The 19,473-nt window shown below is 42.0% G+C and overlaps 2 protein-coding genes across 5 annotated transcripts in view; one reads left to right on the top strand and one right to left on the bottom strand.

The window, feature by feature from the left end:
* The first annotated feature begins 23 nt into the window (after window positions 1-23).
* pdcd11 (programmed cell death 11) lies at window positions 24-14,178 on the top strand. 2 transcript variants are annotated; one of them, XM_008317369.3, is made up of 36 exons: window positions 24-167; window positions 459-579; window positions 833-976; window positions 1,068-1,232; window positions 1,313-1,474; window positions 1,622-1,742; window positions 1,833-2,005; window positions 2,087-2,194; window positions 2,348-2,560; window positions 3,075-3,199; window positions 3,302-3,362; window positions 3,504-3,650; window positions 3,733-3,984; window positions 4,215-4,340; window positions 4,482-4,676; window positions 5,097-5,267; window positions 5,358-5,571; window positions 5,914-6,060; window positions 6,614-6,726; window positions 7,325-7,818; window positions 7,941-8,003; window positions 8,110-8,206; window positions 8,295-8,384; window positions 9,104-9,206; window positions 9,293-9,470; window positions 10,040-10,096; window positions 10,233-10,355; window positions 10,467-10,589; window positions 11,025-11,205; window positions 11,798-11,923; window positions 12,009-12,152; window positions 12,412-12,662; window positions 12,923-13,091; window positions 13,204-13,357; window positions 13,453-13,624; window positions 13,721-14,178. In XM_008317369.3, the coding sequence occupies exons 2-36, from the start codon at window positions 478-480 to the stop codon at window positions 13,890-13,892; spliced, it is 5,436 nt and encodes a 1,811-aa protein (XP_008315591.1). In that variant the 5' UTR covers window positions 24-167; window positions 459-477; the 3' UTR covers window positions 13,893-14,178. The 2 variants fall into 2 exon arrangements, with proteins under 2 accessions (XP_008315591.1, XP_024914034.1); XM_025058266.1 differs by lacking the exons at window positions 12,923-13,091; window positions 13,204-13,357; window positions 13,453-13,624; window positions 13,721-14,178 and having other exon boundaries at window positions 12,006-12,152; window positions 12,412-12,797.
* A 665-nt stretch (window positions 14,179-14,843) lies between these two features.
* The window catches only part of LOC103384011 (RING finger protein 122), a 9,799-nt gene continuing 5,169 nt past the window's right edge, over window positions 14,844-19,473 (bottom strand). For all 3 annotated transcript variants that reach the window (XM_017035187.2, XM_008317373.3, XM_008317374.3), the window contains 5 exons: window positions 17,741-17,894; window positions 17,216-17,258; window positions 16,924-16,965; window positions 16,646-16,728; window positions 14,844-16,245 (listed from right to left, as the gene is read on the bottom strand). In XM_017035187.2, the coding sequence (XP_016890676.1) occupies window positions 16,125-16,245; window positions 16,646-16,728; window positions 16,924-16,965; window positions 17,216-17,258; window positions 17,741-17,894 (443 nt within the window). In that variant the 3' untranslated portion in view covers window positions 14,844-16,124. The remainder of the gene's footprint in view (window positions 16,246-16,645; window positions 16,729-16,923; window positions 16,966-17,215; window positions 17,259-17,740; window positions 17,895-19,473) is intronic.

Raw genomic sequence — 19,473 nt, 5'->3', positions numbered from 1 at the left:
ATTCTTGATCTACAGCAGTTCTAGATTGGTTAAAAGTTATGTCAGCAACAATCCTGGGCTGTGATTGGATACTAAGGAAACCGCCTACGAGAGTTTTCTTTCCGGGTCTTCGCCATGGCGTGCTGCTGAACAACATGTGAATTGGGCTCAACTCTCGAACATTTAATGTAAGAGAAAAAACTTTGAAAATATAAATAAGAGCGATTTCTTATTTTAATGTTTCAGTGATTTATTCCTAGTACATGTCGTTTAGTTGTTTCTCAATTAGCACTACTAACATTTTGTAGTATGTGACTGATGGCTCACGCGTTTCTCGTGCATGTTTTCACCCGTGACGTGTAAAGCGGTATTACTCTCAAACAAAGGCAAATTAATAGTAACGTTAAAAATGACATATTGGCTCGTCCTAATTAATTATGCTTGTTCTGCCTTCTTGAATCCGCTATTGTACTTTTTAGTCTTAATACAGTATCAAACATGGCATCAATGGAGGAGGACTTCCCCAGAGGAGGATCAGTAAAGAAGAGCTCTGAGAGCAAAATAAAAGTACAACGGACCCCAGTCGACAACCTGTTCCAGGTACATGACATCACACTTTTATAATATAGTAGTTTTTCGAGTAGTATAATAGTTTTTTGGAAAATAGTGAAGAACACTCAATTCCAAAAGGTAAATGTTTTTGATAAAAGAAACAAAATAAATAAAATTGTGTGCGCAAAAAAAAATGCTTGTTTAAAAATAACATGTGAACTATTTATCAATACATATCTGGGAATTTATCTCTAAGAACTTTACTTCAAATACTGCTGCAGTTAACATTATTTTATTGCAGTCAAATGAAGAGACGGGAACAAAGAAAAGAAAGGGATTGGTCAAAGATGGTGTCAAGAAAACCAAGAAACAGAAGATGGAGAATGGAAATGAACCTTTGACACTCAATGCTGAGGCCAAGTGTGTAGAAATTCTGCACATTAAGGTAATAACTGTGTGCATGTGTGTATCTTGTTAACTCTGCAGTACCAAATCCATTACCTAAGACATTTGTTTTTTTACCTTTTTATTCTCAGAATTTGAAGGAGGGAATGCTGATGCTAGGCTGTGTGAAAGAGGTGTCAGACTTTGAGGTGAGCATCAGTCTGCCCTGTAGTCTTCAAGGCTTCCTCAGCATCAAGAACATCAGTGACTCGTACACCAAGCTGCTGAGTGAACAGCTGGATTCAGAAGACACAGAGGTGGGTGACGTGAATATACTCTGACTGATGGGGTTCTCTGTTTGTTGTTGTTTTTAATATCTGGTTCTTTCACATCACAGGAGATCTTTTCTTTGCCTCACCTCTTCCACCCTGGTATGGTGCTGAGATGTGTGATCGCTAAGCTGGACACAGCCAAAGGTGGAACTATCAGCATTCAGCTGTCAATTAATCCAAAACTGGTCAACAAAGCTCTCGGCTCCAAATCTCTGAAAGCTGGCATGGTAAGTAAATAATAAAATTATCTTGATTAATCATGATTTATCCTCTGCTGAACTGTAATAAACAGTTTAGTTGTTTGACAGCCCCAGTAAAAGTTACATACACAACTGTGTATTTAATTATTTTTCTTTTTTTTGTTGTTGTTGTAGGTCTTGAGTGGATGTGTGGAGAGTGTGGAGGATCACGGCTGCATTGTTGACATTGGTATCAGTGAATCTAAAGCCTTTCTGTCCATGAAAGAAATAAAAGAGAAATACAGCAGTTTGGAAGGTATGATGGGTTTTTTTCTTCATCACTGAAGCAGTTCATTAAGATGTAAAAACATGCGACAATTCACATCTTTTTTGCCTTTAACTGCAGACCTCAAAGTGGGTCAGTATCTGCTTTGCAAAGTGGAAGAAGTGAAGAACGAAGGGCGAGTGGTCAAACTTTCTGCACCTCCCTCTGTGGCCAAAAGCTGTGTTGAATCCAGTCAGGGCTGGAACCTCACTAACCTGCTGCCTGGTCTTCTGGTCAAAGCTTCCATCAAAAAGGTTCACAGGATGTTTACACATTATGTTGTTAAATAAGCTCACACTTTCTGGTTAAGTCAATGAGTTTCTATGATGTTGCAGGTGACGAAACATGGACTGATCCTGGATTTTCTGTCTTCCTTCACCGGCCAAGTGGACTTCCTTCACCTAGAACCCAGCCAGATGGAAAGCTACAAGGAGGGAACAGAGGTAAAACAAGTCGGCTGTCGGAGCCTCTTCCTTTGATATTGAGTCTAATTGTTTTTAATATATAATGTGTGTGTGTGTGAATACTGTATATGCTTTTATATATATATATAATTCAATTTGTCACATTTACAAATAAGAAAATCTTCCAATCAGGTGCGAGCTTGTGTTCTCTACCTGGAGCCACTCACACGTCTGGTTGGTTTGAGTCTGCGAAGCTACCTCCTTCAGCCCGAGCAGAAGGTGGCACCAGTGCCTGCTGGTGGTGAACGCATTGGTGAGGTGGTGAAGGACTGTAAGATGATCGCCATGCACCACATGTCTGGAGCGCTGCTGGAACTGCCGGGCAAAATCCCTGCGTTTGTGCATGTGAGTTGGTGCGATTTCCATGGTCCAAATACGTGAACGGATGTTTGCACTGTAGTATGACTACAGTGACTAGGTTCTTGACTAGAACAGAATAGACTATAATAAAAGGTACTAGATTAGAAAGGACTATATTAGATTGGAATAGACTAGACTGGTTAAAATAGACTAGATTATTCTGGAATTGAATAGCCAAATGTAGAGTAGAATTAACTAGACTTGTATAGATTTTGACTACAAACATTGAACCTAGATCAAAGAGGCCAGGATAGAGTAGACTTGCCTAGAAACACAGCAGTTCAATTTAAGTGATTTAGGTTAGCTGTATTAGCAGAATTGCTAAAAATGACACAAAGGTGCCATTACAAAAATCTGAAACTCTTGAATACTAGTTTTCCCAACTGAATTCACACTTTCAGTTCATTGAGAGCAGACCTGGAAAACGTGAATTTACAAACAGTTAAAATTATGTAATATGTCAAATTAAAACTGATGAATTTTTGGGGGGGATGGGCAGAGGAACCATCTGAAAGAGTTGCATGAACCAGCCAACGAGAACAAATTGCAGGCAATGTCTGAGCACACCTGCAGGATCCTGGACTTCAGTCTCATGGACCAGATCCACTTTGTGAGTCTGCGCAAGTAAGTTCGTGTCTTCATGTTTTTCTCAGACCAATTTGAGAGCAAAAGCGTTCGCCAGACGTAACAACTTAAATTTTGTTTTTTGTTTTTTTTTCTTCCCAGGAGTATCATTGAAAAACCTTTTTTCAGATATCATGACATCAAGGCTGGTCAAGTTGTAGAGGTAAGACATATATTGTGCATGTGTGTATTATTTTCATATACACACATGTATGTGTATGTATATACGTGACACTGTCCTTGCAGATGACTGTTTCTACTGTCTTTCATGTCGCTTCTTTCCTTTGACATGTTTTTTTTTCAGGGTAAGGTGTCGGTCCTGTTGAATCACGGGATGGTGGTGCATCTCACTGACCACATCAGCGGTCTAGTTCCTCGAAACCATCTCTCTGACATCGTCCTCAAAAACCCAGAAAAGAAGTACATGGAGGGCATGAAAGTCAAATGTCGGGTCAGTTCGATTTCTACCAACATTTGTTGAAAGCATTTTCAGATTTGTCTCATTCTTCTGCGTTTTGTTTTCATCACCTCAGGTGTTGTCTGTAGACGCCGAGAATAAAAAGTTGTCCCTGACCAGAAAGAAGGCGCTGATTGAAAGCTCCCTGCCGTTGTTCCTCAGCTATGACGACGCACGTCCTGGACGCATCTCCCACGGTTACATTGTGTGCATCAAAGATTTTGGTTGTATCGTTCGTTTCTACAACAACGTCAAAGGCCTGGTGCCGCTCAAAGAGCTGAGCTCTCAGCCCGTCATCAGTCCTGAGAGTGTCTTCTATGTGGGTCAGGTGAGGAGGCAACAGCATGTGCTGAGAATCCAGAGAGTTCACATTCAACAATCTGATTTAGACTATTCGTGAGATTAGGGTGAAGGTGGAACCAACTCACCATTCATTAAAAATAAATTGGTAATACTGCTGGTACTGGAAGTGTTTTTCTGAGGTGGTTCATGGTATAACAAGCGTGAGAATCACTGTAGTAAATACTTTGTTGTCTTGTTCTGTTGATGATCATCCAGGTTTTGAAGACAAAAGTTCTAAAGTGTGACCCGGAGAAGATGAAGATGATGCTGTCCTTCAAAGCTGCAGTAGAGGGCGTCACCGAGGCGAATGTCAAACCTCCTGTTGAGTGTGAGGTGGGAAAAGTAAGTACAGGTCTTTTTGTTGCTCGGAGTTTTTTCTTTATTTTTTTTTTTTAACATCAATTATTCAAACCAAACGTTTGAAGAAATGTATTCAAAGGTCCATTTGACAAATGTGTAACGTCAAATGTTGGTTCAACACAGCGGCTGGAGGCCAAGGTGACCAAAAAGTTGATCACCGGACTGGAGGTGGCAATTCTGCCTGATGAGTCAACCGCCATTTTATCCACCATGCACCTCTCTGACCACCCATCCAACTGCCCTCTGCTTTGGGAGAGTCTGCAGGAAGGGGACAGTGTCTCCAACCTCATCTGTTTCAACAACAGGCACCAGCACATTGTATCCTGGCTCTAAATAACCCCACAGACTTGTTTTGAAAAAAACAGACTTTTGATTTAAATAATCGACTTTTAGCTTGAAAAAAAAAAATGTAACATTATGTTAAATAACGGGCTTTTGATTTGTTTTTAACATTATGTTAAATAACGGGCTTTTGTTTTGGAAAAAAAAGTTTAAAAACCAACCCAAAGATTTTTTTTTTTTTACCGATAATGTTTGAAAAGTTAAATGTGGTTGTTCAGAATACTGGGCCTGTCTTAATACCAGCCCCAGCAGGAAGTGGGACTTCACAGATAGTTTCCATTTATAGTAATTTTTTTTTTACCTCTGAGGAATGAAAACAAATACAAATAACTCTGACATTTATGAAGTACAACAGGCAGTGACCTGCTGTTTTCCTCAGCTGAGGCACTTCTACAGTATCTCACCAAAAAGCCGACTGTGACATGGAGCTTGGAGGAGGGAGTGGTTGCCAAGGACTTCTCAGAAATCACAGTAGGGATGCAGCTGATTGGCTGGGTCAAGAACATTATGTCCTATGGCGTTTTCGTGGAGTTTCCTTACGGCCTGGTTGGTCTCGCTCCAAAGTCGGTGAGTGGGGTGTTTTTATTTGACCTGAAACTCTTGGTTTTCTGTTGTTTTGATATTAATAAATGTTACTACAATGTTATTTTGCTCCAGGCCATGAGTGACAAGTTCATCAGCGACACCTCAGTCACCTTCCAGCTGGGCCAGACCGTCTTTGCCAAAGTGACCAACCTGGATGAGGAGAAGCGACGGTTCTTGGTCACGCTGAAGATTTCTGAAGTTCTTCCTCCAGAGAGCAACACCCAGACCAGACTCATCAATGGAGTCCAGGAGGGAAGAGCTGTAGCTGAAATGTTGGCCACGAGAGGTATGTGGTCTCTGAGAGCATCAAAATATTTATTTTCTCAATGATGTCACACACACACGTTTATTTTTTCTGTCAACATTTTATTGTTTTTTTTTTCCCGAGTTTAATTTAATTTTTCAAATCACTTCAGTCTATTGTGTTTACTCTGCTCTATAACAATTTTTACACAGCACTGGTACTTTTGTTACCATGAAGTGCATTTACAGATACACAGCCAACAGATGTTTGAAATTTGAAGCAGCAATATAAATGACTGCAGTCCCATGAGGCCACTGGCTGCCGCCCTTTGGCTCTGTTCCGTTTTTCTAGCTGCTAATGTCTGGTCACGTGCTGTTCCGTCAGGTAACAGTGAACTTCGGCAGCAGCTGGCGGACCTGAGTGTGGGTCAGAAGCTGAAGCTGACTGTGGACACTGTGGATGTCAGCGGGGCAACGTTCAAGTCCGATTCCATCGGTGCCACCCTATTGGCCAACAGCACCCACATGACAGGTGGGTAACAATCCAAACCTAAATCCAAGGAATCACAGGCTCTGCTAACTCATACCGATGCTCTGATTCGATCTTCTTCATGTGTCTGGTTCAGCCCAAAATGTAAACAATTTGATGTATACCAAAACCTATCAGATAAAATACTCATCTTTGGTGAGTGATTAAAGACAACTGCTGCAGCGTGTGTCCTGTAAACAGTAGCTAGGAGAGCAGCAATGGATAGCCTAGCGCTGTTAGCATCTCAACTTTGTGAAGTTTCTTTTACAACTTAGTTAACTTACTGTTTTCACCTGAAACTTTTCTGGTGAAGATGCTGGTGCCATTGTGTTAAGTTATAACTATTGGTCTGCATCGGTGATCATCAATAGGCGGCCCGAGGGCCAACTCCGGTCCACCACACTGTCCAATCTGGTCCGTGACTGGATTGAATAATAATAATAATGTTGGGGAAAAAAATTCTTTTAATTTGTTGGTGCTCAGCGTTAATCTCTCAGATTGTTAGCCACACACATCTGAAGTTTCATGGCAGCTCTGTTGCGTTGTTGTCTTTCAGGTGTGAACCTGACCCCGGGACAAAAGGTTAGTGCAGTCGTCCTTCATGTGGACATTCTGGCTACAACCGTCCATGTGTCCGTCCAGCCCAAACTGGTGTCTAAGAAGAAAATGGTGAGTGTTGCTGTTTTTCTGCTGCCTCATTGAAAAACCAAACAAACCAAACATTTAACAAAAAATACTTCAGTTTGATGTACTTTAAAACTTTGATTGTAGTACAGCCCTGCAGAGTTAATGAGGTGAAGCTTGTCTGAGGCCCACATATTTATATCTAACTTCTGCTCTCTCTGCTCCATCTGCACTGCTAGGCATTGAAGTGCATTATGGGAGATGTAGGTTATTGTAAACATACTGTATGTGAAAGTGAACTTGAATTTGTATTCTATATTATCTATCTATCTATCTCTATTATAAGTATTATCTCTATAATTACTGTAATTACTGTGGTCTCTATACATGGACTTTTATTTCGTGATACCAATATTTGTGTTTACCTTTGGTGGGTTAGATAAGATGAGGAGCCAGATCCTGCCGGCAGGCTGTGGGCGTAGTGTGTGTGATTTTCAAATATCGCAAATGTAAAAAAAAACAAGGCTGAACACAAATTACAGACATGGTAAAATAATGTAGACTTCAGATCAGACCACAAAGTTTTTCACTGTTTTCTTCTGTAAGGGCCCTAACAGTTGCTTGTTGTGTTGTGTGTACACAGTTGAATGAAGGATCAAAATATTCAGCGACGGTGCAGCACATCAACAAAGACTTTGCCGTGATCTCACTGGACGACACAGCACAGCTGACTGTGATCCAGACCAGCAGACACCTGAATGAAGTCTTCACCTCAGAGAGCCAGAAGCTCAAGGTGGGAACGCTTTTGGACGTGGAGGTCATAGAATCCAGCTGTCAGGAACTACAAGGGCTCCCTCTAGTTGCGTGGAAAAGCACCGCACCAAAAAGGGAGCGCACTACCTCTGAAAACCAGTCCAGAACCAAGGGTCACCTCTTTGGAGACATTGTGCAGTGCACTGTGAAGACGGTGAAACCGACGTACATTCAAGTCACACTGAAGGACGGCGGCACGGGAAACGTGCACGTGTCGGAGGTGATGGAAACGGTGTGTTCTGGAACATTCCCCACGTCGACGGTGAAGGCAGGCGATGTACTCACTGCCAAGGTCATCGGAGGACGAGAGGCCACCAATAACAGGTGGGCAACAACTGCTGCATTGTCTTCAGATGTGACTTCACAAAGAAGATTTTTAATCCAGCATTTCTGGTTCTTTTATTTATGACTTAAATTTAAGAACACATTTTATTTTATTTTCTCAGATTCCTGCCTTTTTCCCATCCGAAATTTACCTACACCATTCCAGAGCTCACCCTCATATCCAGGTAAGTTGTTTTTATTATTATTATTATTACTTTATCTATGTTAAAAGTGAAGCTTACGTGTCTGATCAAAAGTATCTGTTTCTACTCATTCGTCTTTTCTCTGCAGTAAGTTGAAAGCAGGCAGTGACTTTAAAAGAGTTACAACAAAGGAGAGACTGAATAGCTACAAGGTCGGGGACGAAATCACATGCTTTGTATCAAAGGTATTTATTTGATGATTTTACTGACTGAAATTTACACTGAATATGTATTTCCAATATCCAATCACATTTTTTTTCCACCCACTTTTAGTTCAATTCTGAGAAGAAGTCTTTGGAAGTCACCACTGACCCCTGTTTGACCGGAACTGTTGAATTTCTTGCCATGATTACTGACCCTAAAGTGAGTGTGGTGTCAGTGACTGGAACATTGCTTTTAATTATTAAAGCTCATTTCTAATTATACATAATATATACTTAAATTGTCTGAGGAACAGAGAGATAGAAATGTTACTTTTTGTGTATACAGTATGCATGTTTACATGTGTATATACAGTATATGTACTGAAATTTTCAGTGGTACAGGAGTAGCAGATACTGGTACATGAGCCTAGAGTGCCCTCTAGCGGCTGTCAATGTGAAAATAACAAACAAATGTAAAGTTATATATTTTAATATACAAGTCGGACCTGAGTAAGTCTCAAACCCAGCCAAAGGAAAAAAGTGTGACTTATAGTCCGGAAAATACAGTAAATATGTGTGCGTGTATATATGTATATTGTATTTATTTATCTCATTCAATAAGGATTATTAAAATACATTCTATTTTCTTACTCTAAGACAAATTTGCAAGCCAAATTAATATAAAAAAATTATAACTTTATATAAATTATATATAATTTTATTTCCTTTGCTTAGTGTGAATATAATGTTCTGAGGAATTTAAATAGTTTTAAATGAAGTTCAGTGAAGATTCGAGGCAATGGTTGTGAATGTGTTGACCCACTGGGCCCTAATCTACAAATGGGGGCAGCTGTTGAAAAAGTTTAAAAAGCGATGCTCTCAGGATTGGTCCAACTTTTCTTGAGCTGTGATTTTTAAACTGACTTGTTCTATCTTCAGTCTGCCAAACATCCAGAGAGACTGTACAAACTGGGCCAAGCCGTCCGGGCCACGGTGGTGGAAACTTGCTCCAAACCTTATCGCTTTGTGCTGTCACTGACAGGTGGGGGTCTGGCAAACATCTTTAAAATTGTTGGGGGTTTTTTTCTTCCCTAATCAAACTGAATCAAATGGCTGTTTTCGTTCCAGGTGTCCATAAACTGGAGGAAGGCACGGTCACTTTGGGCATGGTGACCAACATTCTGCCACAGGTTGGCCTCATGATCAAGCTTCCATTCGGAGACATGGGGACTGTAGCTGTCACTGACCTGGCTGACGCCTACAAACCAAAACCACTCAACGGATACAGCAAGGATCAGCTGATCAGGTGGGTTTATTCATGAGCTTTTAAGGATTAAGTTGCTCAATTTAACATTCTCATGGAATGACACAAAATCAGACTTGTCCATTTCTGTTTTGGTCCAGATGCACTGTAATACAAAATTACTACATTGAAAATCAAATCTAAAATGAATATAATTCATTCTGCCATTGACAAAGCCTTTTTTGTTACTGCCGGGACTGTGTGTACTCGCCTCACTAACATCACTAATGTCCACATAATAAAATAATCAGTTACTAGACGCATCAGACGACCCCACATGATGTTGCAACCCGAAGGTTGAAAAACACTGGCGTAAATTCAGTTTTCAGGGCAGTCCAAACACACACACATTCTTGGTCACCAGGGCTCACCAACTATATTTGACTGTTTTGGACACTTGAATGAAATTAAAGTCACATTTTTGTCTAACATTATTATTTGATGTTTATTTTGGAATGCATGGGCTGGAGTGCACAGTTCAGTGGGCTGTATTTGGCCCGCAGGCCGACAGTTGATAGTCACTGTTGTCCACACACATTCATCAATGTTGATTTTCATGTCTTTTGCCTCAGGTGTTTCCTTCTGAAGAAAGAAAAAGGGAAGTGGAATTTGTCTCTACGCCCTTCAAGGTATAACACACACACACACACACACACAGACACACACACACTGGCTGTACCTCAGAGTCTGTCTCACATTAGTAGATAAGAATACAAATGGTGGATTTGACAACGTGTTTTGTGATCTGAACTCCCCTCCTGTCAGACTGGACCCTCAGCAGACCAGGGCAGTGAAGGATTCCGAGGTTTTGTCATTGGATGACCTGAAGGCTGGTCAGCTCATCAGAGGCTACGTCAAGTCTGTGGGTGAACAGGGCGTCTTCATCAGGTGACTTTCACTCATCCTTTCACCCACTAAATCAACCTGGTAACTCTCGTCCTTCCTGTCCCATCTGTCAGCTCTTTTGGTCATACTTTTCCCCACGTACTTGTCCTCCAGGTTGTCACATAACATAACAGGACGAGCTCAGCTACAGCAGTCCACCAAGTACTTTGTGAATGACGACAAGGTCCTGGCCAAGCACCTGCCTCCCAACACTCTGCTCACCACGAACATCGTCAGGTAAAAGAGGCTGCTCCTGGTCGGTGCCATGAACATCTGGTTTTTAGAAAATTCCACTATTGCAAACTTAATTATGTGAAATTTAACATTCTAGACTAGGTCTGGACCTGCAGTACTGACAAGGCTTCAGAAAGTCTCCAGACTTTTCCAAGACAAGACTCCGAATAGTTATAGATAAAAGGGAATAACGTCTTAGAACGGTTTGCCTTCCATCGTTATGTAAAACTGTGTTCATTGTTTCTCATGTAGAGTGAAATACAAATGCAGGAAAAAAAATGCTCAACTTGATCCGGACACAAAGGAAGAATAGTTCTGTAGCACTGACAGCGTGTTTTATTTTTAATCCCGCTCGGCTTCACCTTACAGTCTTTTTTTAGACTCGGCGCTGTGACTGTGTCACTGTTGGTCTGCAGCATTCTCTATTCTCGTCCTCAGTATTGACACAGAGGAGGAGTTTGTCAACCTCTCCCTGCTCCCTGAGGACACTGGGAAGGCGGACGTCCTCCCAGAATCCCTTGGTTTGCCACTTCGACTGGTTGGAGAGGAAAAGAAGAAACACGACACTGAGAAGGAGAAGAAGAAGAAGAAGAAACGCACACTATCTGAGAGTCAGCAGGTAACAAACAGCCTTGGTTTCCTGCTGCAGACTGCCTCTCCCTCTGCCCATTAAATCGTAAACAAGTATCACATGAATCACTGGTCGCTATTTCACGGTGCAGAGACGTTTAAGGTGAACGTGGTCCTGCTTTCACACACTCGTCTGACACTGCATTTAACGTCTCCACTGGGGGCACACCTGATTAATTAAAGACTGTAATTAGTTGAACTTTAGAAATATCAACATTTGACACAGTGAGCAAATCAGTTTATTTGAAACACATTATATATATATATATATTTTTTTTTTTTTGGTGGAGGATGGAATTAGTGAATGTACATTGTAAGTTATAGAACAAAATGTTGTAGCTAACGTTAGCTCTGGTTTCTGTAACAGGTTAGTGTACAACTCTGGGGAAAAACCCTGGAAAAAGTATTATTTCTACTTCCTGTTTCATTCTGGGGGGTATAGAATCAGATCATGCCATATCTGTTCCACACTTGTCGTAAATAAGCAATATTAAGTTTAGTGTAGTGTTTTCTTTTTTTGTTGTTGTTTGTTGTTGTTATTTTATTCTTGTGGCTTGCTTCTGTCTCATCTAATACTTTAGGAACAAAATGAGTCTCTGGTTCCAAAGAAAAAGACCAAGAAATCTAAGGCTGAAGACAGTGACAGTGGGGTTGAGGTTTACTTCAGAGAGCAGGAGGAGGATAACCAGGCTGAAGACTCTACAAAGGTAAGTGAATAGATTGATACTTCAAAGGTGCTGTTTGGCCTTGAACTGAAACTTTTGGAAAAAAAAATCTCTTTTTGAAAAGCAGGAAACACCCAGCGCTGCAGGTCCATCTAGACTGAAGGTGACATCAGGTTTCTCGTGGGACGTGGGACTTAGTTCTCTTGAACCAGCTCATGCAGCTCAGGATGAAGACTCGAGTGAAGGAGAAGACCAAGAAGGAAGCAGCAAGGTGAGGTCACTGCATCTGTGTGTGGAGAAGGTTTTTTAGAATATGTAAATACTGTACATCAGAATTACATATTCAAACCTGGAAGGTGGAAATTATTGTGATGTAAGGTAAATAATTGTAATCCTAAAATAAATTTAAAATAATTAAATTACTCATGGTACTAAACTTAAGCTATTACGTGAAAGACAGCAACAACAACTCATTGTTTGCACATTAGCTGTCTCATGTGTGATTTTTAACATCTTGCCTCCACCTCCAGCCACAGAAGAAGACTCGTCATGAGCTGGAGCAGGAGAAAAAAGCAGCAGAGAAGGCACTGGTGCAGCGAGAAGCGCAACTCATGGATCCGAACCTTCGCCCAGAAGACGTAGCCTCCTTTGAGCGCCTCATCCTGGCCTCTCCCAACAGTTCTCTGCTTTGGCTGCAGTACATGGCTCATCATCTGCAGGCCACGCAGATCGAACAGTCCCGAGCTGTGGCCGAGAGGGCTCTGAAAACCATTTCCTTCAGGTCCGTTCTCTCAACACATGACCGTGTCGACCAGGCTGGTTGATGTTGTTGTTGTTGTTGTTGTTTTGATGTTACTATAGGTTAGCTTAGAGGTATTTATTTATTTTGTAAACTAACCCACAACCGTCCAGGTGTGACAGTCACCTTCAAGTTCCCCAGTCCCTGGTTGGGTTCTGTTAGTAAAAGATACGAACAAAGTCATTCACGGCAGTTAACACTAAAGTGTAAATGAGTTACTGTGTGTGTGTGTGTGGCTGCAGAGAAGCCAAGGAGAAGCTGAACGTGTGGGTGGCTCTGTTAAACCTGGAGAACATGTATGGAACTGCGGAGACGCTGAAGAATGTGTTTGACCGAGCGCTGCAGTTCTGTGAGCCCATGCCCGTCTACCAGCAGCTGGCTGACATCTACGCCAAGTCCGACAAAATAAAAGTAGGGACCACTTTTTATTTTCTTCTGCTTCATCTCAGCTTTCAGGTTTTTACTTCTGTCTCTCTCTTCTCCTGACTGTGCCTCTTGTCTCCTGTGCTGTGTCTGTACCCAGGAGGCGGACAGTTTGTATAAGACCATGGTCAAGCGTTTCCGTCAGAACAAGGCGGTGTGGCTCAGCTACGGCTCCTTCCTGCTGCAGCAGGGCCACAGCGATGCCGCCACCACTCTCCTGGAGAGGGCGCTGTCGAGTTTACCCTCCAAAGAAAGTAAGATGGCTGATCCAGATTCGGCTTTGATCGATCTAAAAGATTTGAAGAGTAACAGGTGTTTGAATGCGTCTTGTTGCCTTGCTTCCTTTCAGGCGTTGACGTCATCGCTAAATTTGCTCAGCTAGAGTTCCGTTACGGTGACATGGAGAAAGGTCGTGCCATGTTTGACAAAGTTCTTACCAGCTATCCCAAACGCACAGATCTGTGGTCCGTATTCATCGACCTGATGGTCAAGCATGGATCTCAAGGTATGGTTCCTTACCCGTTCTTGAAGGTTGGGCGTTGGTGAAAACCACCGTCTGTGATCAGTTCACTGACCGATGAACCTTTGATGTCATGACGTCTTCCTGTCTCTCGCAGGTCGCTCTTTGATCGTGTCATCCACCTGAGCCTGTCGGTGAAGAAGATCAAGTTCTTCTTCAAACGTTACCTGGAGTACGAAAAGAAGCACGGCACCGAGCAGAGCGTCCAGGCCGTTAAAGAGAAGGCCATGGAGTTTGTGGAGGCTAAAGGTCACGAGGGTGAAAACTGAGGCCAGGAATCACAGACGAGGAAGAGTTAGCGCTGATGCCATCAGAACATCACGTGTGTGTGTGCATACCAGCTCTAGCCATTTTGGTGCCCTGGGCTAGATTATGGTCTGGCGCCCCCTATATGGCCAAGGTTTTTTTTTTTTCCTTTAAGGGGTTACAGCATTGCCCATTCAGCAGATGGCGCCCCAGGTCACTGCCTATATGGCCTATGCCAAGCCCTGGCTCTGTGTGTGTTACCTTGAACAAATGTTTCTATGTAAATGAGAATTAGCTAAAGAAAAAAAATCGTATGGTTGTCTGGGTTTTTTATGACTGTAACCTTTTTTTTTTTCAATAAATCCCTCACAATGACATGACATTTACATGACATTTTATTCAAAAGCAACAAATACAAAATCATATATAGAGACACGTTTACATACATACAGTACATACAGGCAAGACTATTCTATCTGTCTGTGAGAGACAAGGTACGGCAGAGCTGGGTGGGGTCAAACTGCGTTTGTTTCAGAGCTCCAATCTCTGACACGAAAGCCTGAATTCAGAGCGTTGTGCAAAAGTTCTAGGCAGGTGTGCACATCAACCGTGTCCCACCCCCACCCCCTTTGCAGTGTTTTTTTTCTTTTTAAAGTATTTAAGTTGAACTTAGAAAAGCAGTAGATCATTCATCACGACATTCAACTGCAGAAGGCACAGATCTTTAATTTTTAAAATAGAAAAATCTTCAGACAATGGACTTCAAGCTAGCCTGAAGTCCACTGGTTCATTAGCCGTTGGAAGGCTAACGTTTAGCTGGGTGGGCAGGTCCCACAACTGGGGCTGAAAACACATTTGAATTGTTACATTTTATTAACAAATGACTCGGAAAAACTTAAAGAAAATTAAATCTGGTTTTCCATTTATATTTAAAATACTGGCTGCAGGGGAGAGGGTTGGTTCTGAGAGAAATGTTCATCCTGCCTAAAAGTTTTGCACCGTGTTGTTCAGGTCAATATTATAATTTAAAAAAGGTCAGAAAAGTATGATTTATTTTCAGCCGCAGGTACACATTTTGACCTTGGTTCTAAAATTCTGGCTCATTTCTCAATATGAGAACAAAGTCTGACTTTTTTTTTTTAAATGTTCAGTCATCATTAAAGTCAAAGATGAAGATAATGTCACGGTCATTTCTTGAGGTCAAGTCTCTGAATTCTGACCTCATCTCTGAAAGAATCTGACATTATTTAAAATATATGTATAAATATATCTGATACTCGATCCGACGATTGAATTCACTGTCACTTTAAATACGTGTGGAGTTTGTGCCTTTTTTTTCTCCCTAAAAATCAGACTTAATTTTTACACAATTCTTCTTTCGTCATTGTTTAACAAAGATTTGAGAATAAGATTATGAATTGTGAATCTTAGAATTCTGACAGTTTGGTGTATTTTATTTGATATTGTTCCTCATACTAATTTGCTAATGTTTGTTCAAATTATTTAAATAATCTCAGAATTCTAATGATGGAGTCTGGGACAATGGGACAGTAAGAGAGAACTGGAGATAAAACCAAAATCTTCAGGTCGACCTCGGCCCTCTGGAATCTGGACCCCGGTTACCATGGTTAACATCGTTGTCCGTGTGGTTGTGGTGGTGTTACCCGCTGGTCTTGGGTTTTCAGCTGCAGACTGTGAGATGTCTTCTCACCTAGGTTGGCAGTGGTGAAGATGCTGCAGGTGTGTGTGTGTGTGTGTGTGTGTGTGTGTGTGTGTGTGTGTGTGTGGTAGTGCAGGTTTACACTCACAGAATGACTGGCATGGTTGTGCTGGCTGTGTGTGTGTATGTGTGTGTGTGTGTGACACCCCTGAGATATGAGAGGTTACCAGTCTGATCCTGTTCTGTGTCTCCAGCTCCAGGCCCACAGCGGGGTTTGTGATTTTGTGTCTCTTTGTCTCTGGCAGTGCTGCATGAGTCGTCCAATCACGTCCTCCTGCTTGGTCATGTGAACAGTGCCGTATGGAATATGAACCAGGAGCATTGATTAATGAAAATCATCCATCGATCTTCCGTCATCCGTGTGCTGTCACTTTATAATTCCAAAGTCGCTGATTCAGTTCGGGATCAGTTTCCACATGTCCTGTGGGATGTCTGCAACGATGACCTCTGTCCATCATCCCTAGTGTGTTTAATGTGTATGTTTTTGTTTCTCACTAGGGGGAGTCTGTGACCACCTCTCCTTATCCCTGGTACCTCACACCTCCTCTGGATCCATGGGACCCTCAGCCCCCTGGGGGGCGTCATTGTGCAGCCGGAGGATGGGTTTGTTACACATGGGGCAAACGCTGCGGATCTCCAGCCACTTCAGAAGGCACCTGGGAGGAAATCACCGACAAGAATCACAGTAAGAAATCACTGACAGAAATCCTTTCTTAAACTCCTGGGCTAATCCTTCAGCGTACTTTTCACTACCTAAGTTATTTCCGAAATAAATTACAATTTAATCATGTATATTTATGGCTATAACAGCTCCTCATATAAATGTCATATATGTGTGTGTATATATATATATGTATATATGTATATATATGTGTATATATATGTATATATATATAGTTAGCACACACCTTATTAGAATTATTCACTTCAGGAAAGTGAAAACTGAACTAAACCTTCAGTCGGTAACTTTGCATTTGGCAGCAAATAAGTGTAATTACAACACGTTTTCGACACTCCAAACCCAGCTACGAAATATTCCAGTTAAAACCCACTCACTTCTTGTGAAATGCGTGTGAGCACGGACAGACTCCCAGCTCGTCTCTGGTCCTGAATTCTTCCAGACAAACGGCACAGGTTTGCTGCAACAATTAAAACAACATTAACAATAATAACATTAAAGCACTAGTATACCATATCATATAATAACCTTCATATTTTAGCAAGATTAGTTAAAATGTCCATTAATTAGGGTTCATTGTGATTAATTCTGATTATGATAAAGATAATTCATCAATGAAAAGTACTAGTCCCAGTGGGTCGAAAGCGTGACTTACTCCTAGAAGGCTCAGTTTCTTGCTGGCTCCCTTTAGCACCACCTAGAGTAGAAGTATTTGGTCGTGAGAATCGCGACAGAACTGCTGTGTTCATGCAAAAAAAAACAAAAACACTGGAGTGTTCTGGTGTGACTACAGTGTGACCTGCTCACTGCAGGGCTCTGTGTGTGTGTGTTAGCCTAGCAGTGCTAGGTTTCAGGTTTGACAGTGTGAAATGCTACAGCAGTATTTATATCCTGCTTCTGAGAGAGAGAGACTGTTTACCACAGGGAGAGGTTTTACAGAAACGTACCTCATTGTAGCTGAACTGTTCCCTGGTTCCTTGTTGTTTGAGTCTAAGAGTGTGTGAGAGAAAGAGAGAGAGAGAGAGAGAAAGATGTACATCAGTACATCTGCAGTCACCGTGCTGACAAGTGTAACAAGACTCAGGGAAGTTACTAATCCATAGTCCTGTTAATCCATATATTTTCATACCCACTGCACTGCAGCAATCCAGTCCAGAGAACCACAAAGTGAAGTTATATGGAGCTGAAATTGCTAAAAGCCAGCAGAATAGCAGCCTCTTGACCAAAGTTGGTCAGAAAAGATTTTCCAAAGCACTAAAATGAGGCCAGTTGTAAACGCTGTAATCTGTTATCCAAACACAAGGTAGATCCAGGTATGTCGAGGGCAATCATATGTTATTGTTATTACGGTTTCAGAAAGACAAGTTGGTTTGATCCACCGTGAGTCAAAAATGACTGATGGACGTCATCTTCTCTTGCACATTTGTCTCCGACTGTCCTGCGGACCCCCACGGTCAGCTGACCCGACCTACCTGAACAGGTAGCAGCAGAAGATGAGGCTGAGCATGAAGACGAAGAGGCCGATGCCCAGCACAATGACATAGACATTGAGCGGGAGGTTATAGATGTCAGACGTCATGCTGCAGGAGTGTTTAGAGTGCTGAGAACCCAAACCACATAGGCATCCTGTCAGGGGTGAGTTACACAACACACACACACACACACACACACACACACACACACATTTTAATTGAGCTGCCAACAATGTCTCACCTCACAATCATTTTTGCACAATTTTTTTCTTTTTTCCCTTTTCTTTGATTCACTGTCTGTGTTCCCGGCAGGTGAAAACTGCTGATCCTGTAACTGGGTTGTTTACATTTTCATAGTCATCACTTACCCTCCCATCTTTCCCACAGCAAACAAGAGTCAGAATCAAAAGTTCAAAACCAAACCTGATGCATAAACACCAGACTGTGTGTGTACTAAACTGTACAGTGTGTCTTCTTGGTCTTTCTTGTGGGGACGGTATTTAAGAAAGACATATTATTGTTGTGTGGACACTTTATCCTGTGGGATTTATACTGTTTTTGCGGTTTTGGCGAGCTTCAGTCCCTTGAACAGGTTTACATTTGGGATTGGTTAAAAATATTTGCTTTGAGGAGTTGAATAAAAATCTGATCAAGTCTGAGGTAACGCAGCTGAACACTGGAGAAAGATACACTAAATAAACACGTCATTTTCCCTTAAATTATTAAAGAGCAATGAGTTTTTAGACCACTGGGGGCGCAGTGCTACTGTTCAATTTTGATATTTTAAAAACAATTGTATCTGAGAATGAGAATAGTAGTTTTGCATCTTTTTTTAAAGTTCTGCTGAGTTTTATGTCAGTGTGGAGGTGGCGCAGGACAGTGCTATCTTCAAAAGGGGGCGCTGATGAAACAGATTGAGGACTACTGGTTTAGACTGAGGTCAGTGTGAAAACCGTCAAACGTGCAGCATCTGTATGTTGAGGAGCAGATATGACAATAAACCCGGTCTGATTTGTAGAAGTCTTTTTGTGCAGCCCATCAGTGAACACATATGGGTCATATGTGGGTGGGAAAAGTGGGCCACAGCGTGTAGTCTAACATTCCGCAAACAGTAGAGTTATAAACTGTGTGTAACAGTTCTGAAGCTCCTGTCAAATCAAGAAGAAAAATAAGTTTTATATTTCAGAAACAGGTTTGTCGAAGGGCTGTCAGCCCCACGGCTCTGTCTGCTGAAAGCTGATTGGCTGTGACCATGACAAACATGGAGGACAGACACCACTTCTTCCATCTGCTCCCCAGACTCTTACTGTATAGAGGTGATGTTTGTGTGTCTGTGTGTGGTGGTGTGCTGAAGGGAAGTGGTGGGCACTGTCTGCTTGCATGCATCTGTGAGTAATGTGTGCGTGTGCTGCAGGTGGCAGTGGGTGGAGGGTATTTAACAGAACCGACACTTAGAGATTAAAAGGAGCATTTGGTGAAACAATGGTGAAGGGAAGCCCCACTTCCACAGGCCACATGTGCTGCTTTTCATTAGGAGCGAGCATGTTCTCTGCCAGCCTCTTGATGTCCATGTGTCTCTTTTCAGAGCCAATGAATGGCTGCAGCTTGCCGGCAGTCTGGGGGTGGGAGGGTGATGGGGGCCAGGGGGGAGAGGGTGGGGAGGGTCACGGCTGGTCGGATAATTTGCCACGGCTGGGGTTTAGGGGGGTTTATGGAGGTTTAGAGGGTGGGGG

The sequence above is a fragment of the Cynoglossus semilaevis genome, chromosome 9, assembly GCF_000523025.1.
Source record: "Cynoglossus semilaevis isolate Cse_v1.0 chromosome 9, Cse_v1.0, whole genome shotgun sequence".
In the NCBI taxonomy this organism is placed as follows: domain Eukaryota; kingdom Metazoa; phylum Chordata; class Actinopteri; order Pleuronectiformes; family Cynoglossidae; genus Cynoglossus; species Cynoglossus semilaevis.
Note: the sequence above shows the minus strand (reverse complement) of the source record. Positions and strands in the feature narration are given on the sequence as shown.

Coding starts and splice junctions, on each gene's coding strand:
- pdcd11 (XM_008317369.3), top strand. CDS start 478: ATGGCATCAATGGAGGAGGACTTCCCCAGAGGAGGATCAGTAAAGAAG. Junction 5,572..5,913: donor TGAAATGTTGGCCACGAGAG/GTATGTGGTCTC, acceptor CTGTTCCGTCAG/GTAACAGTGAACTTCGGCAG. Junction 13,625..13,720: donor CAAGGTATGGTTCCTTACCC/GTTCTTGAAGGT, acceptor TGTCTCTCGCAG/GTCGCTCTTTGATCGTGTCA.